Source organism: Dama dama, chromosome 15 (genome assembly GCF_033118175.1).
Source record: "Dama dama isolate Ldn47 chromosome 15, ASM3311817v1, whole genome shotgun sequence".
Taxonomy (NCBI): domain Eukaryota; kingdom Metazoa; phylum Chordata; class Mammalia; order Artiodactyla; family Cervidae; genus Dama; species Dama dama.
This window is the reverse complement of record NC_083695.1, coordinates 31,299,992-31,323,529: the sequence shown is the minus strand read 5'-3', so window position 1 is coordinate 31,323,529 and position 23,538 is coordinate 31,299,992. Positions and strand designations below refer to the sequence as shown.

General features: G+C 38.5%; 1 protein-coding gene across 2 annotated transcripts in view; it reads left to right on the top strand.

The window, feature by feature from the left end:
* Window positions 1–23,538, top strand: part of ASCC1 (activating signal cointegrator 1 complex subunit 1) — a 100,327-nt gene that overhangs the window by 56,539 nt on the left and 20,250 nt on the right. For both annotated transcript variants that reach the window (XM_061161761.1, XM_061161762.1), the window contains exons 8-9: window positions 13,066–13,190; window positions 17,434–17,519. In XM_061161761.1, coding sequence (XP_061017744.1) covers window positions 13,066–13,190; window positions 17,434–17,519 — 211 coding nt within the window. The remainder of the gene's footprint in view (window positions 1–13,065; window positions 13,191–17,433; window positions 17,520–23,538) is intronic.

Genomic DNA, 23,538 nt, shown 5'->3' with positions numbered 1-23,538 from the left:
CACTTTGACAAGAAGAGACACATTTGTGTTATTTCAAAAAGATTTGTAGATTCCCCTCCCCCCAATTGCAGTGTCTAAGGGACTTTATATACCCCTTAGTTAACTCAACATTAAAACTATTTGAAGGCCTCCTTTGTGCAAGGTATTTTGCACGACTGTAAATTGATAGAGAAATGAGTAATACATAGCCCTGTTTTTAAGGTACATCCAGTCATTTGTGTTTTTTTATGTGAAGAGACCCTGTTCAATGCAGTCATGGAGGAGAGGCCTTGTTATAATTTAAAAAAACATACTCAGCTTTCTCTATATGGTTTCATATATTTTTAAATCAAAGATTCCCTTAAAATGCTTGACCATGAAGTACCTGACTTTCAAAAGAATGGAACCACTTAGATCAGATTTTTCCTCTGAAAAAAGAGCCGGGAAAGTATAGCTACATGTATTGTTGCTGCTGCTGCTGCTAAGTCACTTCAGTCGTGTCCGACTCTGTGCGACCCCATAGACGGCAGCCCACCAGGCTCCCCCGTCCCAGGGATTTTCCAGGCAAGAACACTGGAGGGGGTTGCCATTTCCTTCTCCAACACGTATTGTTAGATCCTTATATTTTGTAAAGCCTTGACTTTGTAGAGCATTTGCATTCAGCCATTTTACTCATTGCTTGGTAGTCAAGTATTGCTAAGACTTAAGCATTGAACACAGTGGCTGTTCTGTTCTCTCTTACTCTCACAGGCCTCTACCCTTGCCCCTCTAGAAGAGTATCTTCCTCACATTAAACTGAGTACATGAAGCGAAGTCAACTTCCTTCCTTTTTCCCTCACAGTCTTCCTGTTTTCATCACACCCACCCCATTCAGGTTTCACACTCATTCTGAAGAATGGCATGCATTATCTCTCATGAGGCTAACCCTTTATTTACTGTGGGACCCCATTCCTTCTTATCTCCGCAAAGACCTGACCCCATCAGTTAGTCTATCTTGCAGGGCATTTCCAGTCCCCTTTTCCCTCAGGCATTTTTCAGGTGCCAAGGATGTGAGGTGCAGTAGACCCTAGGGATTCTTTCTTATGGATGAGGCAGATATCAGTAACTAGAATACGCTAGGGTGCACACTGTTAACTGAGATTCTGCAGGTGCATGGATGAGCAGCAAAACTATGCTTTTGTATGTGCAAATTTTGTAAAGGGAGGCTTCAGAAAGGAGGTTTCTTTACTGAATGAGGAATTTGCCAACTGAGGTAGTAGCATGTTAGGAAAAGGGAATAAATACCAAGTACAGATTTAGAGGCAGTGTTATACACCATGTGAAAGGAACACTGATCTTTGGTCATTTGTGTACTCAGTAAATTTTATTAAATGACTGCTCTGTGCCAGGCACTGTGCTAGGCTGTGAATATAGAATGGTGAGTAAAGCCAGACATAGTCATTGCCTGCTTTGTAGTTTGCAGACTAATGGAGAAAACAGATGTTAATAAATAATATACAAATATATCATTGCAAAGTGTGACAAAGGTGAAGCAGGCAGAAAACAGTGCTCTTTTAAAGACGGAAAACATGACAGTTTAGACTGCGGGAGGGCAGGATTAAGGAAAGCCTCTTTGAGGAACTGATACTGAATTGAGGTCTGAAAAGAGTGAGAGTTTGCAGGCAGAGGAGTGGTGGGAAGTTCTAGGCAAAAGAAAATGTGGAGCAGAAGCCCTGTGACAGGAAAAACCCCAGCAAATTCCAGGTGTGGATGAAGCATAATGAGGGAGCGGTAGGGTCACATGAGATGTCCATATGAAGAGATTAGAGGGGCTTGGATTAAGGCAGTAACAAAGATAAGAGAAAAAGAGAATAAATGCACACAATAAATAAAAAGAAATCCATATCAAGATAAATCACAATGGAAGTGAAGAACACTGAAGACTGAAGAGTTTAAAAGATGTCATCTATAGAGGATTGACTATTATCAGGCCTGCGGACTTCTCAGTATTAACAGTGGAAGCGGGATGTTTTATTAACAATGGAAGTATTAACAATGGAAGACAGCGGGATGTTTTCTAGAGAAAATGGCTGTCAACCTGGAATTATTTGCTCATTTAAAAAACATCTTTAAAAATAAATAAATAAACATCTAAAAAACAAAAGTGAAATAAAAACTTCTTGTGTCTAAGTGCTGTCTTTCCTTATTTTTCCTTCTTTTTCCTCAAGTAGACTCTAAAATCCTTGGAGGGCAGAGGGTTTGTCGTAATCATTATAGTGTTTCTGTGATTATAAAACAATTTGTAAATACATGTTTACTTTTCCCCCCTCAAAAGTGGAAAGAGCAAGCAAGAGAGAAATAAACTAGTTAGTCTGAATATATAAACATCTTATCAGTGGCTATTTTTTTATAGTAATTTTTTTTCTTTTAGCTTATCAGTAAGTTTTTTTTTTTTTTTTTTTAATTAAAATGTTGGTAAAGCAGGCAAGTATTATACTTGCTCAGATATACCTGGTATACTTCATCATACTGAGATCAGTAGTAATCGGTATGTGCATGTAAGTCATAGAATTATGGTTTGACCCAAATGTGTTTGACTGTAAAGCCTGTGCTCATGGGGTGGAAAAGGGAGATTAAGAATAACTGGAGACAGACCACTCTTTTGAGAAGTTCGGTGAAAAGAAGATAAGAAAAGTGTAGTTAAATTCTACAACTGTGCAGCCCAGCATCACAGTACTGTCTTCCAGTTTGCCATCTTCCTTTCATATTATTTTCTCTCAAAAAACTAAAGCCTCCCGGATTGGTAAAATGAAAATTAAATGGCCCCCTTTCCCCTGCTCTGACTTTCCCTGTATTCTTCTGTGATAGATTGTACGCAGAGCAGATACTGCTGAGAGTCACTGTCTGTGCATATTGTTTTATACAAACTGGACCACATTATTAATATTATTCTATAGTTCTTTTCAAGAGACATTACTTAGACATTACTTTTATGTCACTGTGTATAAGTCCTACTACTACACAGCCTTTCCAAGCTTTAACCTATATACAGTAGGACTTACTATTACTTGAAAATCTCCCATCATTTTACATCATTCTTTGAATTAGTTCATATTCTTCAGTCTAGTAGTCAGGATCTTACAGGATGAAACCAACTTAATATTTCAACTTGATCTTCCACTATCTTGCACTTGCCCCAAGCCCTAGCCAGCTTCACTGCTTGTTGATGATCCTTTGTATCTTTCTTAATGTCGTTTCTTATGACTAAAATTTCTGTGTTACTCCTCATCTCTTTCTGTCCTCCTTGCTATCCTTCTTTTTGCTCAAGTAGACTTTAAGATTTTTGGGGGCAGGGAGTGTCTTATTTCAGCATTATATATCCACTAGCTTTTATAATTCATGGCTTATAGTCAATGTTCAGTGAATGTTTGTTTATTTAAGTTATTTACTTATTCAGCTGATTTTCAAAGGTGAAGTGAGTCTGGTTAACTTCCTCTTTTCACCCCATCCTTCTGGTAGCCTTTTCTGGCCTCAGCCTAACAGTACTGTCTTCCACCTTTAAATTATCGAAGCACTTTGTATTGTTTGTGTCATTACCAATGTCCTCTTTATAGTTATTTTAATAGATTGTAAGCATCTTAATGACAGGAACTGTGTTTGCTTAGTTTTGAATTCTTTTAGTGACTGGCATAGTGCCTGTATATAGTGAGCACTCAGGAAATGTTAATTGGATAGAACTGAGTTAAATTGGGGGGGGGGTTGGCAAACAAAAGCCTGGAATTTGCACTTCTAGGGAGTCAGTGGTCATTCTGCTGTACAGCTCCAAGCCTCTGGAATGTTTGAGTGCTTATAAGCCTTTAATACTTTGGCCACCTCATGTGAAGAGTTGACTCATTGGAAAAGATCCTGATGCTGGGAGGGATTGGGGGCATGAGGAGAAGGGGACGATAGAGGATGAGATGGCTGGATGGCATCACCGACTCGATGGACATGAGTTTGAGTAAACTCTCGGGAGTTGGTGCTGCGATTCATGGGGTCGCAAAGAGTCGGACATGACTGAGCAACTGAACTGAACTGAAGCCTTTGAACTAAGAGCTCAGATTCAAGACATTAATAACTGACTTCTGTTTTCAAACACACAGTTCTGTCAAAATGATAAAGCTGATTAAGAATTTTTCTCATATTTTTCTCATAGCAACCCTATGTTATTTTTAATTCACTTATGAGGATGCAAAGGCATAGAGAAGCTTTGTGACTCTTTCACAATCAACCAAGACCTTTCCTGGTTCAATGAAGTAAGAATTGAAAGACTATACTGTTAGAAATATACGGATATACTGTCAAACGTAGTATCTGCGATAGCAGCCTGAAATTTAGTGTTTGTTTCTAAGTACCCTTAAGTTCTTTTAATAGATCTCCAAAGATTTGTCATCTGTGAATTCATGCATACATACCTGCAACATCTATTCATCGAGCACTGATGATTTGTCAGTTAGGCATTAACTTGGGTGCCAGTTAATCCTTGGGTGCCAGGATAAGGCAGTGAATGAGATGAAGGGCGGGCTTCATGGAGTGCACAGTTAATTGATAGCAGAGCAGCCCTGGCTGCCAGGAGCCTTGGCGTCCCTTTCTTTCTGTCATGACTGAGCACCTCAACCTGTCTGCTTCATTTCCTCTTGTTTAAAATGAGCAGATTACAGTAGAACATTCGAAAGGATTTTAGTCTCTTCAAAGTTCTGAGTCTGTAAGTTTGGCAGGAGTCTTAGTTTTCCAGAAAGACAAAGCTGGAAACTGGATTCTTTCATTTGATCAATTTAATTTCCTTCCTCTAGTATTAACATGCTTACTGTTTCTCTCCATCTGAGCTCCCTATCCACTTCTTTAACAGACAAGAGGGAACAGGGAGGCATCATTCTGTTGTGATTTGAAATTGAGAGGCATTTTGCAGTGCTTGATTATGTTTAGACCTGTTGCAATATTTTAAAGTTTATGAGGTGTTAGTTAATCAGAAACTTTAGACACAATAATGTAGGTCCTTGCTTGGAGAGCCACATGCACAGTTAATTAAATCAATTAACTGCAAAATCAGATTATGTGCATTGTGAATATATTTTATTTTCCCTTTAGGAATGTAGGAACAAAGTCATTTTCTTGAATCAGTCCTCTTTCTCTATCCTTATTAATGTATTATTGGTTAACCCTTTCGGTTAAAATACTAGTTTAAATACTTGAGAAAAATATTTTATATCATGGGGAAATATTCAGGGTATATTAAATAAGCAGGTTACAGAAAACTGTTTTGTCTTTTTAAAATTGATATATGTCTGTAGCAAAAGACTTAAAAATTATCTAACCCCCAAATAAGTGTTTTATCTGTGGATGGTAAGGTTTTTTCCTTTTTCTCCTTTTCTGCACTTTCCATTGTTTTTTATAACAAGTGTATTATTTTTGTAATCAGAAAAAGATTAAGACAACTGTGCCAGGAAGCACAGCATCTGTTTTAACTGGCTTCCATGCCTTTAGTTTTCCCCTCGTGTATCTTGCTTCTTACAGCCTGACCTGGCTTTCCTAGGCCTGTCGAGACTGCAGCAACCCTGCCTTGACACACAGGAGCCTTCACACCCTGCTTCTGCCTGTCTCTATTTCATCACTGCCCTTCTCTCTCCACAGAATTTCTCATGATCCGGGAGCATGATTTATTCTTTGATATACACTCTTTCAGTTGTTCAGGACAAAAATTCTTTTAGAGTCATTATCTTCAACTCTTGACTGCAATGTATTAGAAAAGCCACCATGCTCCTCACCACCTGCACTGGTGCCACGCCCGCCACCTGGCTTGTGACAGCCTCTGGGCTGCCTTCCTGCCTCCTTCCTTGCCCTCCACTGTCTGTCCTCCATAGGGCCATGAGGGGTTTCCTTTTAAATGCCAGTCAGATTATGCCCTTCTTTTGCTGAAAACTCTCCAAAAGCTCATTACCTCACCTGGAATTAAAGACAAATCCTTACAGAGGCCTAAAAGCCTTATGGAAGCCCCCATGACCTGGTGCTCCCTCCTCGTCACCTCTCCTCACAGCTTCATTTCATACACTGACTTCTTCCTATTCCTCTGTCATGCTGTGCTGCCTTAGATAACTGTATCTGCTGTTCCCTTTCTCTGAAATGCTGTTCCCTTAGGTCTGTGCTCAAGTGTTACTTTATCAGGGAAGCTGTCCCCGATCACCGTGTCTAAAATAGTACACTCACCATCAGACCCTTTCTCCTCTCTCTTCCATTTTGTTCTCTTCATGGTGCTTAGCACCACCTGATGTCATGTATGTGTTTGTTTATTGTTTGTCTCCTTCCACCAGAATGTAAGCCACTCGAGGGCAGGGACTTGTTCCACTCATCTCTGTGTTCCTATCACCTATGACACACCAGCCCTTCCTGTCTCATTTGAGATCTTGTTCTGTCAGTCCACTCTCTTGCTTGAAGTTTCATCTTCCATCTCTGTTGGATAGTTTTCGTGTTGTCAGTAAGCATTTTCAACTCTGTCTCCTCACTGGAAACAAACGCAAACAACCTGTCCTTGCTTCTTTATCTAGTTACCAAGGCAATTAGTTTTTTCCCTTCCTTGTAAGTTTCTTGAGCTTATGTGCCCATATCCCTTCCCTGTCTCACTGGCCTCTCCCTTGGTGCTCTGTAGTAAGGCTTCTATTGCCAGTATGCCAGTGAAACTGCTCTAGCAAATAATGTTATGACTTTAAGAAATAAGTAGGCATCTGTTGCTCCTTTTCCTACTTTACTTTTCTATAGCATTGTACTATACTGAGTGTTCCTCCCTCCCCCCGCCCACCTTTTGTAATTCGCCTTTCAGCCTTTCTGAAGTTTTCCTTTTCTTGTTCCTAATCCTTATTTTTTTTTAATTTAAATTTATTTTTTTAATTGAAGGATAATTGCTGTACAGAATTTTGTTGTTTTCTGTCAGACCTCAACATGAATCAGCCACAGGTATACATATGTCCCCTCTCTTTTGAACGTCCCTCGCATCTCCCTCCTATACCACCCCTCTAGGATGATACAGAGCCTCTGTTTGAATTTCCTGAGCCATACAGCAAATTCCCGTTGGCTATCTGTTTTCCATATGGTCATGTAAGTTTCTGTGTTACCTTTTCCATACATCTTACCCTCTCCTCCCCTCTCCCCATGTCCGCAAGTCTGTTCTGCATGTCTGTTTCTCCATTGCTGCCCTGCAAATAAATTCTTCTGTACCATTTTTCTAGATTTCGTATATATGCATTAGAATACAGTATTGATTGTTCTCTTTCTGACTCACCTTACTCTGTATAATAGGCTCTAGGTTCATCTACCTCATTAGAACTGACTCAAATGTGTTCCTATTTATGACTGGGTAATATTCCATTGTGTATATGTACCACAACTTCTTTATCCATTCATCTGTCGATGGACATCTAGGTTGCTTGCATGTTCTAGCTATTGTAAATAGTGCTTCACTGAACAATGGGATACATGTGTCTTTTTCAGTTTTGGTTTCTTCAGGGTATATGCCTAGGAGTGGGATTGCTGGGTCATGTGGTGGCTTTATTCCTAGTTTTTTAAGGAATTTCCATATCGTCTTCCATAGTGGCTGTATCAATTTATATTCCCACCAACAGTGCAAGAGTGTTCCCTTTTCTCCACACCCTCTCCAGCATTTATTGTTTGTAGACTTTTTGATGATGGCCATTCAGACTGGCGTGAGGTGATATCTCATTGTAGTTTTGATTTGCATTTCTTTAATGATGAGCAGTGTTGAGCATCTTCTCATGCATTTGTTAACCATCAGCATTTGTTCTTTGAAGAAATGTCTGTTTAGGTCTTTTTCCCACTTTTCGATTGGATTGTTTTTCTTGCATTGAGTTGTATGAGCTGCTTGTATATTTTGGAAGTTAATCCTTTGTCAGTTGTTTCATTTGCTATTATTTTCTCCCATTCTGAGGGTTGTCTTTTCACCTTGCTTATAGTTTCCTTTGCTGTGCAAAAGCTTTTAAGTTTAATCAGGTCCCACTTGTTTAATTTTGTTTTTATTTCCATTCCTCTAGAAGGTGGGTCATAGAGGATCTTGCTTTGATTTATGTCATCGAGCGTTCTATGTTTTTCTCTAAGAGTTGTATAGTTTCTGTTCTTACATTTAGGTCTTTAATCCATTTTGTGTTTACCTTTGTGTATGGTGTTAGGAAGTGTTCTAATTTCATTCTTTTGCATGTTTCTGTCCTGTTTTCCCAGCACCATTTATTGAAGAGGCTGTCTTTGCCCCATTGTATATTCTTGCCTCCTTTGTCAAAAATAAGATACCCATAGGTGTCTGGGTTTATTTCTGGACTTTCTATCTTGTTCAATTGGTCTATATTTCTGTTTTTGTGCCAGTACCATACTGTCTTGATGACTGTAGCTTTGTAGTATAATCTGAAGTCAGGAAGGTTGATTCCTCCAGCTCCATTCTTCTTTCTCAAGACCGCTTTGGCTATTCGGGATCTTTTGTGTTTCCATATGAATTGTGAAGTTTTTCGTTCTAGTTCTCTGAAAAATGCCATTGGTAATTTGCTAGGGATCACATTGAATCTGTAGATTGCATTTGGTAGTATAGTCATTTTCACAGTATTGATTCTTCCTACCCAGGAACATGGAATATCTCTCCATCTGTTTATGTCATCTTTGATTTCTTTCATCAGTGTCTTATAATTTTTTGTGTACAGTTCTTTTTGTCTCCTTAGGTAAGTTTATTCCTAGATATTTAATTCTTTTTGTTGCAAAGGTGAATGGGATTGATTCCTTAATTTCTCTTTCTGGTTTTTCACTGTTAGTATATAGAAATGCAAGTGATTTCTGTGTATTGATTTTATATCCTGCAACTTTGCTAAATTCACTGATTAGTAATTTTCTGATCATCCTTATTGATTGTCCTTGCTGGTTCCTTTTGGCCCCTTACATAGGAGTGTCCCATAAGGTCTCTGTTCTTAGCTCTCTTCTTGTTCTGACTCCTCCTCACCCTGTGGTTGCATCTTTCCCACACTTTTAACTACTGTTTTTGCACTGATCTCCCAAGTCTGTCTTTGGCCCAGCTTTTTCTCTTGAGCCTCAGGCTCTGTTATTTCCATCTCTCTCCTGGACATGTCCCACTAGATACCCAGTGCCACACATGCAGAAGTATACACACTGTTAACCCTCTCCACCACTTCCCACCTTGGTCAGTGACCCACCTGGTCATTTATTTAAGGTGTGCTCTTGGGAGTGGCTCTCAGCTGCTTCCTCTCCTATAACACTGTCGTGTCTGTGGGTCCCAGCTTCTCTCTCACAAGCTCTTTTGAGTATTAATACATAACCTTGTCTCTGTTCTCCCTGTTCCTGCCATAGTTTAGATGTTCATTCCTTTCTGCTTTATAGTGTGGTCCTCTGAAGCCAGACTGCATGGGTTCTCATTTTGGATATATCACTTATTACTTAAGTGACTTTGGTCAAATTTTATAACTTCTCTGTGCCTCAGTTTCCTCATTGGTAAGATAGAAATAAAATGATTTAAGTGCTTAGAATATATGCTTAGATAAAGTGATATAAAGTGCTTAGAATAGTGCCTGACACATCATGTTTGTTATTGTTTCGATTATTAATACCACCTAGCTGACCTCAGTACTGCTGGTCCCTTCCCTTCTGAAGCATTTTCCAGTCTTCCACAGTGTGAGATTCATGAATGGACATCTGACAACATCATTCCCTTTTAAAAAATTTCCATAGCTTCCCATTCTCTGACCACTTGCTTACATCCAGTTCATCTCCACTGTCCTTTTTCTCTCACTTGTTACAGTTATATTAAGTAATTGGTAGTTTTCAAGGTAGGCTCTGGTCTTGCATGCCTTCGCATCTTTGCACGCTATTTCTCCTGCTTGATGTGTCCTTCCTTCCCTGGTTTCATTTGCAAATCTTTAATGATCCTTCAAGACCATACTTATTTTATTTTTTAACATTCAGTTCTCAGTTTTTAATCAGTCAAATGCATGAGTTAACCAATCATAGCAAGTAGTTACAAAATGTGTAGCACAGTGGTGCTCTGGCAGATAAAGACAGATATGCTGTTGAGGAGCAGACAGTCCAGTGGGGGAACAAGACAGACAAACATGAAACATTAAGGGACTATCCTTGGGAAGGTTAAGTAGAGCCTACTTAGTGGGGTAGGATTTCAGAGAAGAGCAAACTGTTTGCTCATGGATACTGAGGGGTGGTTGTGTTAGGTACTTAGAAAGACTTCGTGGAAAAGTGGGATTTTAATTGGGCTTGGAAGGATAATAAAATCTGTATAGATGGGGGGAAGGGGAAGTGGGCGTGTGGGGCCCAGGTAACAGAAGGCACAGAGGCGGCAGTTGGCAAGCTGCTCAGTGGAGGAAGCCTGGTAGGAAAGTGTGCATGTTGAGGAGCATGAGGATGTGCGGCCACCCCAGCAAATGCTGTGGCAGGTGGCAGGCAGTCGCGGGGTCTTCAGAGCAGGAAGTATCCTTGGGTTCTGGTATGTCCTATGCCAAACTGTACTGAGGCAAAAGGAAAACTCAGTAATACTGATCTTGCCTTCATTCAGAAATGTGGTATTTTGTTCATCATGAGTTTTTTTGCATTAATTTTGAGTTTTAAAAATATTGTATTAAAACCTTATTTATCTCTTTTGTAAAAAAAAAAAAAAATTAGTTCTTGTGACTACTGCATTTTTTGGCACATCCTTAATTTTGTGCCGCAGGCAGGTGTCTCACTCACCTCACCCTCGTCCCAGCCCTGCGTTGTGTTTCTGGAGGTCAGTGGTGAGGGTATGGATATTATTTATTTTATTAATTATAGCTTGTTGTTGTTCAGTTGCTCAGTCATATCTGACTCTTTGCGACCCCATGGACTGCAGCACGCCAGGCTCCCCTGTCCTTCACCATCTCCCGGAGCTTGCTCAAACCCATGTCTGTTGAGTCGGTAATGCCATTCAACTGTCTCATCCTCTGACATCCCCTTCTCCTCCTGCCTTCAATCTTTCCCAGCAGCAGGGTCTTTTCTAATGAGTCAGTTCTTTGTATCAGGTGGCTTACTCATGTTCAAATATTTTTGGTTAGTAGACAGAATTTAATAAAAATGATTAAGATAAAGAAATTAGAATTATAAAAATATTAATTTGGAACTTTGGAGCTTGAAAAACATGAAAGGGAAAAGAATCCTTTGTGCTTCTGAGTTAATCTCTAACGGCAGGGTAACCCCCTCATGTTTCAGCGTAAGTGCAAGCAGAAAATGGTTGTTTTGCCCACATTCTGTAACTGAGGGATAGGGGTACCAGAGGCTGCTGAACTTGTGGATATAGGCATTGAGCAACTCAGCTGCTGCAACCAGAGATTCTGCCCCATGGCCTCAGGAAAACTTCCACAAATGGGCCATGCAAGGTGAGCTTGACCCATATCTCACATAAAACAGACCCATTCAGTCTGCTCAAAGAGCAGCCACTCACTGGGCCGCAGTGTTTTACCACAGGCCATGGGCATCCCAGGTGGCACAGTGGTAAAGAATCCACCTGCCAATGCAGGAGACATAAGAGACTCAGGTTCAATCTTTGGGTCTGGAAGATCCCCTAGAGTAGGAAATGGCAACCCACTCCAGTATTCTTGCATGGGAAATCCCGTGGACAGAGAGGAACCTGGTGGCCTACAGTTGGTGAAGTTGCAAAGAATTGGACACGAGTGAGCACACACACGTGGCCCAAGAAGCAGTGGAAGATTCACAAACCCTCCAAATGTCTCAGGGCTACTTGCATCTGGGAAAAGAGGTGGTGTGTGATACAAAGAGTATTACTAGTATGTACACCTAAAATGTAAAAGCTAAAAAATGTGGAATCTGTTGTTTATTAGTACACTGGTGATGATGGAAAGATTTTGAGCCAGGAAAGTTAAGAGTGCGGTACAAATCTCAAAAAAAACAAAAAACACCGAGGGAGAAGTTGAAAGGAACATGGTGCTCTCTGTGCTCATGGCCAGGTGTGCTGTACTGTCATTTGATACAGACCTCCCCGTCAACTCCTGTGTTCAGAGAGAACTCTACCAGGCTCAGGGTGGGCGTTCGGGCACAACATGTAAAAGTCACAGGCTGAACTTCACCATCAGATAAGTGGGTGGTCACATAAGATGGCTGTTTTCTGAATACTCCAACCAAGATCTGCTCCACCACACCCTTGCTGGAATAATGACCCCTTCTCAGTGGCACAACTGGCAAAATTCTTCAGAATTGAAGGGGAGATAAAGAGTTTTTCAGACAGGGGCGGGAAAAAAATAAAAGTTTTTCAGACAAAAAGTGAAGGAGTTCATCACCCCTAGACCAGCCTTATAAGAAGTGTTAAAGGGTATTCTTTAAACTGTTGATCAGAACACCTGAACAAAGGGAAAAATTCTTGTGCAAGAGTCGTTTCTGTTGGAGGTATTGGAATGAACAGCCATCATCAAGACAGAACTTATCCACTACAGAACCCTAGTGCTTAGAGCCAGCTGGAGTCCCTTTGGAGCATCAGTTATGGTGCCTGTGGATTTTCTTGTAGTTGTCTTCATTGGTACCACACTTCTGCCTCTTTGATTTAGTGGCCAGGGCTGCCAGGATCTTCACGGTGCATGCTCCTTCCCAGTGAGCAAATGTCTTATTCGAGTTGTGGCAGACCTCATTTGATCCTGGCAGAAACACATCAGTCATGGTAGCTTTTGGTTCTGTGACTGGATTGAGCACTAAAGCACTTTCTTTCAGGCAGCTCTCTGTTGAACCTGGCTGCTTGCACCAGATTTCCAAGATGATAAACTTCCATGTTCCTTCAAGACCATGCTTAAGCCTGCTGTGAAAACCTGGCCCCTCCAAATACAGTTGGTCACTCCCTTAACACTCACAATGATGTTCTGCAGTTGTTTCCAGGTCTGTTACCCACACAAAGCTGTGCGTTTCATGATGGTGGGGACTGCAGCCTCTTCTTTGAGGGCCTTGTGCAGTAATCGGCTCAGAGCCAGATGCTCTGTAAATGTTGAATTTGTCAGGGTTCAGAAGTTTACTAAGGTTTCTGTGCTTCTTCAATTTCCCCAGGCTGCAGGAATTGGTTGACCGAGTACTGGAACGTTTTCAGGCATCTGGACTAATAGTGAAAGAGTGGAATAGTGTGAAACTCCATGCTACAGTCATGAATACTCTGTTCAGGAAAGACCCCAATGGTAAGTGCTCCGTAGAACCACAGTACAGTTTGTGACCGGCAGGGTCTAATGATAACCCTGGGGTTTGAAGAGAATGGGCTATCAAAGGATCTCTAACATATCTTCCTTTTTATATCCATTATCTTGTTTTGATGAGTACAATGGAAGTGGGCAAGGACATATCGTGCATGGGGCTATATAGCTTCTCAAATCTTATACTCTTCTTGCACATAGGGTTGCTAGATGTAGCAAGTAAAAATGCAGGATTCCTAGGTAAATTTTAGGTGGACAGCAAATAATTGTTTTAGTGTAAGTATGTCCTAAGAAATGCATGGGAGCTTTTTTTTTTTTCCCGCAGAAACAAGAGAAGATTAACTAATAAAAGTAAGTGTTAGAGCCGCGATTCTCAACTAGGGGCAGTTTTGTCCTCCCAAAGGACATTTGGATTCTCTGGAGATGCTTTGGTTGTCACAGTTAGGGAGATGGGAGCGGACTGCTACTGGCATCTGATGCATAGAGGTCAGGGGTGCTGCTTACCCCTCTGCAATGCATGGGACAAGCCCCTCATAATGAAGAATTTTTCAGCCCTGAATGTCAGTAGCACCAAGGTTGAGAAACTTTGTGTTAATGTTTTTCTTCCCCTCCTGAATCTAAAAGCCTTCATATAAAAATGCCTTGTTTTAACCCTTTATTTGGGATAATAATCTGCATTTTAAAAAGGATTATTTTTCTTCCCATCCCCACCTGCCAAGTGAAAGCTGTCTAGCACATTGAGCATCTATTTGAACAGGATCTACAAATTCCAGTTATGTGCAGCTTCTTCTTTAAAGGCTGTTGTTCAAAATACACCACCACCAAAACCCCATATTTAGGTTTTATTACCTTTGTTAGGACTGACCTTGGTTTTAGAAAGTCTTCATTGGAAGAGGACTTCTTTAGGACTCCCGATATAGAACCCATGAACTATTTAAGATTTATAGTTTAGGACAGTTTTTGTGTCCCTTTTTGCCAAAGTACATCTTTTAATTTCTCTCAGATACATACCAGAGATCTCAACTGTAAGCTGGTTTGGTTTGATTAGAGCCATTGTAGGACTAAGAGATACGTAGCTATACCATTCTTAGTTCTAGTGTTACTGTTTTTTTGATGCTAGATTGTATTTTAAGGCTTTTTAAAATGTGTCTTTAAATCTTTTCAGAGCTCTTACAACTATTTCATGACCTAACCTCTTAACATAAAATAGTTGAATTATATAGGAATCTGTTTCTTTTAAATTGTGTGGATCCAGATGTATATTCAGTTGGCACCAGAACTTCATATAGGAAAATATTCTGTGTTGACAGTCTTAGTTATCCTTTCCTACTGACAGATATTTTAAATGTAACAGCTTTATTGAGATATAATTCATATAGTATATAATTCATCCATGTAAAGTATATAATTCAGTAATTTTTAGTATAGTGAGTTATGCAGCCTTTACCACAGTACATTTTAGAACATTTTCATCACCCCAGAAAGAAACTAGTTACTGGCAGTGACTCCCCATTTTCCCCTTCCTGTCCAGTCCTCAGCACCACCAGTCTCCTTTCTGTTCAGTGAATTTGCCTTTTCTGCATATTTCACATAAATATTGATAGAATCATGCAATATGTGATCTTCTGTGACTGGCTTCTTTCACTTAGCATAATGTTTATAAGATTCATCCATGATACAGTGTCATTCCTTTTTATTACCAAATAATAACCCATTGTATGGACATACCACATTTTATTTATCCATTCAGCAGTTGATGGACATTTGTGTTATTTCCACTTTTGGGCTATTATGAATAATGCTGCTGTAAACATTTATGTGTGTATTTTTATGTTTTCATTTCTATTAAGTAAATACTTAAGAGTGAAATTGCAGAGTCATGATTAATGCAAAGTTGTAACTTTTTGAGTAACTGCCAGACTATTTTCCACAGTGGCTGCACCATTTTACATTTCCATAAGCAGTACAGTAGCCCCCCCTTTATCTGCAGGAGATGCGTTCCAAGGTCCCCAGTGAATACCTGAAACCATACACCAGACATCCTATATTTTTCCTATGCATGAATACCTATGATAAAGTTTAATTCATAAATTAGGTGCAGTAAGAGATTAACTAATAGTAAAATAGAAGAATTAAACAATATGCTATAATAAAAATTATATGAATGTTATCTGTCTCTCTCAGAATTTCTTATTGTACAAATGTAATGCCTTTTTCAATTTCACTAAGCACTTACATGCACCGTGATCGTAACTTTTGCAGTTTGAGGTGTGACAGCAAAACTAGTTACGAATTTCTTTCTCCTTCATCCCAGTTTCATTGATAGATTTGTTCTTCCTATAGATCTTAGCAAACTTTAGCTAAGATTTTTTTCTTTCCTTATTAAGTCACGAACTTCCACCTTTTCACTTAAAGAAAGCACTTTGTGGCATCTCTTTGGCATATCCAAATTGCTAGCATCACTATTCTTGCTTTTTGAGGCCATGATTAAATAAAATAAGGGTGACTTGAACACAAGCAGTGCAATACCTTGGCAGTCATTATGATAACTGAGAGAAAGGGATATGTTGGACAAAGGGATGATACTTCTTGGGTGGGATGTATCACACTGCTCAGAATGGTACATGATTAAAAACTTAGAAATTGTTTATTTCTGGAATTTTCCATTTAATGTTTTCTGACCTTAGTTGACCATGGATAACTGAAGAGGTGGAAAGAAGAACCACAAATAAGGAGGGATGGAAGTACATGAGGGCTTCAATTTCTATACATCTTTACCTGCACTTATTTTCTGTCTTTTTTGTTATTGCCATCATCTTGATTGTGAAGTGGTATCTCATGGTGGTTTTGATCTATGTTCCCCTCATGGCTAATGCTATTTACTTATAAATTTTGAAGCTGTTAGTAAACATTTCAATCTCCAGATTTCATTACTGCTTTTTTAAATTGACATTTACCTAGTATGAATTTTGCTTTATAAAGTTTCACATTTTCTTTTAACAGGGGGCCTGTTTTTAAGTTGTGAAATATACATGGGATTGGGCTCTTTATAAGAGAATAGTTCTCATTAGAGAAGTAGTCCCATAGTTACCCAGGTGTAATTCCAATGGACTTTCTAAAATATATTATCTTCCTGGAGTTAGCTCTTTTGAATATATTTTATCAGTTCTGATGTGGCAATCTCCATAGTTATATACGATTAAAGAGTATACTCAAAAGTAGAGATACAGATACTTTTAAGTGTCAGTTGGTGGGCAGGAAAGAGTTGGTATTTCAGAAAATATTCTGAGAGTTAATTCTTGAAGATGTTTTGAATTTTACATACCCTGGATACTTCTCTATCTTGCATTTTCTTTTGAAAAGGCTGTTGAATACATTGTCTTGCTTTTTCATAATAGTTATCCTTTCCTTTGATCCATTTTTTTCCTGCTGCATTTGAAGGACACCTTTTGGGATAAGCAAGCTAAATTAATACAAGGAGTTAGAGCACAGCTAAGGTCATAGATTTGCAGATTTTTGTGTAGAATGTAAGGATACCTTTGATTGCAATGGGAGAGGTTTTTCCCATTTCAGGGGAGTCCTTAAATCAACCCAAAGCATGATTATCAGCATTTTTAACTAGTTAATGGGTGAGCTTTCATGTATTATTTTATGTATTTAAAAATGTGTACAGCTTATAAGGAATCTTGGGTTTTAGACTGCAGGGAATCTTTGGAAACACCCACCTTCTAACTTTGTAAATGAGGAACTAAAGAGATATAATTTGCCTAAGAATATGGTCTGTTATGTAGTTTATGTACAGTGAGTACTTGGACAATGTTAAATGAATAAATATACACCGAATGAGTTATGACAGAGCTGAGACTGGTCTCTTGACTATAATCTGATGTTTTTCCCTCCATGTTATGTTACTTTCCAGGCTTCCCTCATAGCTCAGTTGGTAAAGAATCCGCCTGCAATGCAGGAGACCCCGGTTTGATTCCTGGGTTGGGAAGATCCCCTGGAGAAGGGAAAGGCTACCCACTCCAGTATTTTGGCCTGGAGAATTCCATAGACTGTATAGACCATGGACTCGCAAAGAGTCGGACACTGAGCGACTTTCACTTTTTCACTGTTACTGTCTAGGTAGTACATGAAGATCTTCCTAGTTATCGCTATAGAAATCCAAGAGAAAACAGACAGCTCAATAACCCAAGCTTCTGTTCTAACACTGTCTTTGGAATATTTACAGCTGAAGGCAGGTACAATCTCTACACAGCGGATGGCAAATATATCTTCAAAGAAAGAGAATCATTTGATGGCCGAAACATTTTAAAGGTCAGTACAAATCTGAGTGAATTGGAAATCCTTTGGCATGTGTCCTAAAATAAGGGAGGGCAATAAGTTTTCCTTTTAACAGTAAAGTATATTTTTCTTATACTTCCCATGAGGATTATTGACTGAAAGTACTGTTAAAATTTTTTTTCATTGTCCTAAATGAAATGACTTGTTAAGGCTGTTGGTGTCTCTTAGAGTACTTAAAGTTGATGATTTAAGAAACAACTCTACTATTTGGATCCATAGGAATAAGTTGATTTTAACCTTGTGAGTCTTACGTTGTACTTTACCCTTGAAGGACTGAGTGTGCATTTTTTTTTAAGTGAAGAAGAATTGTCTTGTTCTAGTAGATTTTTCTCTTCACCCACAGAGTCACTCTCCAAAGTTCCTGTGTAATCTATTTTTACTCAGGAACAGCCCATGTGCTAAAAAGTAGGTGGTCCATTTCTGACTGTTGAGGATTTGCTTCTGAGTGTTAAATTAACCTATGAAATGTAAATGAAAAGGGTTCTTCAGGATTGCATTGTCTTTCTCCCGCAGACCACATTCTGTAACATCCACAGTTTATGCCCTCTCTGTCAGGTTAACATGCCATTGTGCCTCTGGGAAAAGGGAAACATAAGTTGATACCAAAGGAAAGGGTTTTGATTTCATTTTACTTGTTCTATAATGGTTTGGGTCATGTCTTTTCAAGGCCATGGGTGTTTTTTTGGAGCTGGGAGGGAGAGGATGTAAATAGTAAAACTTCAGAGCAAGGTCTAGCTTTAGAAATGTTTTTCTTTTTCCTCCATTCCTTTATCTTGTCACTTGACAGATTTCTTGCCAAATGCCTAATGTGACCCCATTACCTCTAATTAATGACATCACTCTTCAGCAGCTGCAAGCTTCTCATTGCAGAGCCTAGCAGAGCAATGGCAGCATTCTCTTTAGGCAGGCATTCCAGCTCCCACATTACAGAGCTTTGTTGATTCTTTCTTTTCCTTGATACCTTTCCTCTTTGAATAGTTTTATTTTCAAAGTAGCTCTGGTAGCTGCAGTTTGAGTGGCAAGTTGCTAATGAATTCAGTTGCAGTTAACTTTTTTCCCAGGCCACAGCTTTATTGTGATATGAATCTCTTTCCTCCTCTAGCTCATTTCCTGAGGCTTTTAAAATAATAGCATTAATTATTTTGCTTTTTTTTTTTTGTTACTGTTAATTTGATAAAGAAAGAAGCTAGATGAATGGGGAAAGAAATCTGTTGGAATGACTCAAGCCAACTTGGTTCCTTTGGAATTAGAATTAAGCCCAAAAGGTATATTGATGCAAGTTGAGGGTGAGGTGCTTTAACATCTGTAAGAAAGCGGTAAGCACAGGTACCCTGAGAAGTGGCTGTATGAACAGGATCTATTGTTTGGTATTTAACTTCTCTCATTCTGGGAAGTCAGTTTTCCATTTAAAGATGCTTGACTTGGAAATTTTTCTAACCCACCCCAATGATAACATGGACATAGCTCCCTCTAGTGTTGACAAAGCTTGCTGTAATAGTTGTACCCTTAGTGTTTAATGCCTAATTGGAGTTTTAGAACTGGGCCCAGCTAGGTTCTTGCAAACTATTTAGTCCAGTTCCTCATTTTACTCTCTAAAGGTGCAAGATCCAATATGGTTAAAGTGACTTGCAGGTTACTGCTAGATAGTAGCAGAGTTTGAATCAGAAAAAAAAGATTTAAAACTCACAAATTAGCTTTTCTGTCTTCTTCATAAAGATGCTCAGTGTTTAGGCAGAGATCAGTAGATACTTGAAATTGGACCTCTCTGTTTGAAATATGATAATACCTGACTGGACATAAATGTTGGGGCAGTGGGTGTGCCAGTTAGTCTAAAACTGGCTAATTAACAATTAGACTTTTGAAGAGTATGTAGTACTAGCACCAACAGAAATATTGACTGTGTGCTATCTGTCAGACCATGTGCTCTGCAGATAAAACAGCCATTATGATATATTCCCTACCTTCCAGGAGCTTCCTATCTCTGAGAGATACAGCAGATTAACAGGTAATTACAGTATAAAATGATGGGAGCAGATTATGAGATGGAGGAAGAGAAGTACCTTTGAACACAGGTAGTTGTAACAAAATATCTTTTGATAGAATTTCTAATATATTACTTTTTAATCATTAGTTCCAGAAAATATAATCTTTCACTTATATTTAATCAAAGGAATTAACTTTTCTTTGAGAAAAAAGATAAAATGTAGCATCCAACACTAATTCCTCAGACATATAAGAGTAATAGCTATATTTATAAAGTAGCTATAGCAGCACACTTTTTTGGAATTACAAGTCTTTCTCAATTAGAATATGAAAACACATGGCCCCTGAATCCCTTGGCAAAAAAAAACAAGCAAGAAATTAAAAAAACCAGTGGATTATATATGTAGCTTTTGTAGCAGATATAATTATTATGTTCAGAAAGGAAAAGAAAATTACTTTCACTAACAAAATAGGAACTGACTTGGAGTAAACAGAAAGGTTAACTGCATTGGTTGTTAAGGAGCCCAAGTATATGTGTGCAGCATATTAACAGCTACACAGGTCAAGGATCAGGAATGTTGGTGATGGGAAGCAGCCTTGGAAAAAAATCAACTTCATCTGCTATTCAAAGAGAAACAAAACGAGAATGCAAGTCATTGCTCATTGCTGTAAGAATTTAATGAGTAACAGCCAATTGCTATTCTACTCCATGAAGAGAATTGGTCCTTTTGACTCAGTGTAATATTATGTGTTCTGGATGCCTTAATAAGAAAAAAAAAAGATCTCCAATGACTTTTGGAGGTAGAAGCCATGTTTTTCTTTTGTATAGCTCTTTTGAGAATTTTTGCAGCTGTTATAGACTAGCATCTGATTATTCCTAGTTAAAATAAGAATTTTATTATTCTAAGAAGGACTTTGAAAGAAGAACTGACAACTAGAGAATCATTCCCTTGTGTTTTTCAAACCAGAAAAGGAATGTATTTAGTAATGGTAGTTTTTTATGAAAGACTGACAGCTCTGAAAGGAGGATGTACATGTGAGTGAAGACGACCTCGGCCTCATTAATAGGATAGTGTCCTGTCAGAGTTTCCATTTCTCATCTAAGAGATAAGAGCAAAGATGCGGTTTGTTTATCTGTAATGCAGTGATAAGCTTGTAAATGGAGAAATCATGCTGACCTAAAAACATTCTGCCAGGAAATAACTGCTCCCTCACTAGCTAGAAGTAGGATGGTCATTGACTGCCAGCTTCTGGAGGGAGAAGTGGTCTTAATGGCAGTCTTGTTTGGGGGACCTATGAAATGCCCTTATGCAGTTGAATCAGTATTCCAAGACTATGCTCTCAGCAGATTGAATAGGGGTGCAGTAGTAATTGTTTAAAAGCATAGCTTCTAACTACAGGGTGAAGAGGAGACATTAGAGCCCTAGGTTGTACTCTCCACAGATGATTTGGTACAAATAAAGCCACAGTAATATATTTGGGAAGGAATAGAAAGTGCTGGAGAAGGAAATGGCAACCCACTCCAGTATTCTTGCCTGGAGAGGAGCCTGGTGGGCTGCTGTCCATGGGGTCGTACAGAGTTGGACACGACTGAAGTGACTTAGCAGCAGCAGCAGCAGCAGAAAGTAGGTCCAAAAGCAAAGACAAAAGTGCCATTTCTTTAGATACTTAAAAATCCTGGAGCATATAAACCAAGTAAAAAGCACGTATGTTTCCATTTTATATATAAGAATATTTAAATTTAGAGAAAGAGGGAATTGGCAGTATTTTACTATATTAATATTTAATAGTACTTTACCTGAGAATATGTTTTAAATCTAGCTAGCTACATTGAGAGTTTTCTTGAAAGATATAAATAAGAGTGACTCAAGTATTTCATTCAGTTTTGCTCTTTTTCCATCTTTGGCTCTTAAAGTATTTAAGAGGACAGTAGATTGAATGCATTTAAATGAGAGCTTTATTTAATTTTTTTACTTAGGGAAGTTTCTATAAGGAAGATGTTTAAAAACACATGCTATTTATTCTCTTGGTAAAAGTGCATAAACATATATGTACTTTTAAACAAATAATCATAAAGTGAACAATGTAACTACTACCAAGGTCAAAAAGCAGAATGTGCCTCACATGCCCCTCCCTGGCCAACTCTGTGGTCTGTTTGTCCTAAGGTAACAAAGGCACAATTAAGTTCCTAAACACTGTTAGTGAAGAGGTTTGTTTTCAGTGATTACTTTGTTTCAGAGTATTAGAAGAATATTGACAAGAGGAATTCATTTTTATTCTTTCAAGGGAAGAGAGATTAGATTGAGAACTCGGTCATGATTTTTTTAAGAATATATTAATGACTACAAAGGAAGACAAGCATTTAGAAAGTATATTATTTCTGAGGAAGAAAAAAATATTATGTTTTTTATTATCCAATTCAATACTAAGCCTACATACTGTGCCTAAAAATTACTTCTTAGTCTTGTGGTTCTTCTTTAGAACTTTTCCCTCAAACTTACCTTTTTCAGAAAGCCTGTCCTTGAAAATCTATCACTAAATGTTTTATTACACTATTACGTCAGTATTAATAACAGCAAATTGAATTTAGAAAGAAGTTGCTACCTCTCATTACCATCACAGCTATGGTGTCATTTTTGCTACCTGATATTTCTGTGACTTGAAATTTTAATTTTATTTAAGTAAAATCACTACGCAGATGCCACTTTCTCTTTAAGCTGTTCGTGCTTATACACTGTGGACACTTACTAAATTCACTGTGCTTGGACATACTAATATTTTTTAATAGCTTTTATCCATAGCATTGAAAGCAATCACATCGTTCTTGACAATCATGTAAAATAGGCAGCTTGTTAGAGGAACAAGTGTACGACTTTCGGAAGAATTTCACTTGGAAAATAAAAACAAGATGCTGTGGAAAAGGTTTCTGTCAGAAGAGAGTTCACAGAAATAACATATATACCCACATATGTATATATTCAATTAAGGTTTAGAAAGTAATGTCAAGGAAATCTCTGACAATATGGAGAGAGATAGAAAATATGAGGGGAAAAAAATCTGACGAAGAGGATCCTCAAACAGTGCAAAAATTAACTGTTAGGATTCTTAAGGGGAGAGAATAGACCTTGGAGTCTTGAAGTTGGGTGAAAGAGCCTCAGGACCGGTAGTGTTTCCAGGGACTTGGCAATAGTAAAGGAAAAAAAAAAAAAAAAACTCACTGGAAGAAAGTCCCATCACTTTCTGCTTAAAAATATTCTTCCAAAGAATTTTTGCCCCCCAAATGGCCAACACACAAATAACTAGACATATGAGGAAATTACCCACCATGAGCAAACAGACATCCAGAACTCATAGACATGAAATAATAGAATTATCATCAGACTTTGGCTAAAAATAACTTTTTTCTAATCAGGTAACTGGAAACTATTGCAAAGAAAAAGTGATGTAGCAGTTTTGGAAAAGAACCAAGTGGAAATACTAGAACCGTGAAATGCTAGAACTATGATACTAGAACTATGAAACTGTGTAAGTGAACTTAAGAGCTCAGTGGGTGGATTTGGCAGCAAATTAGATACGGCTGCAGAGCGAAATAGTGACCTAGAAATTATATCAGAAAATATGATCCAGCATGTTACATTTGCAGAGAGGAAAAGTAAAAATTACAGATAAGAGGAAAAAGAGGCATATAAGAGAGAATGAGAAGATCTAACACACATTTAATTTGAATCCCAGAAGGAGAGGAGAGAGAGAATAGGCCAAAGCTGATGACAGACATCAACCTACAAATTAAAGAAGCCAAGTGAATTCCAGTTTTGTTGAGTAAGCTTATATTGCACTTTTCTTTCCTACAACTTGTGACTGAATCATGGACAGCATTAACTAAACTATTTAGACCCCAACACTTTTTAAATTGAACGTCCAGAATTCGTTGGCAGTATCCACATTACAAAGGACAAAAACCAGGAAGTCAACAGAAGAATGTTTTAAGTTATTTAAAAAAAAAAACCAA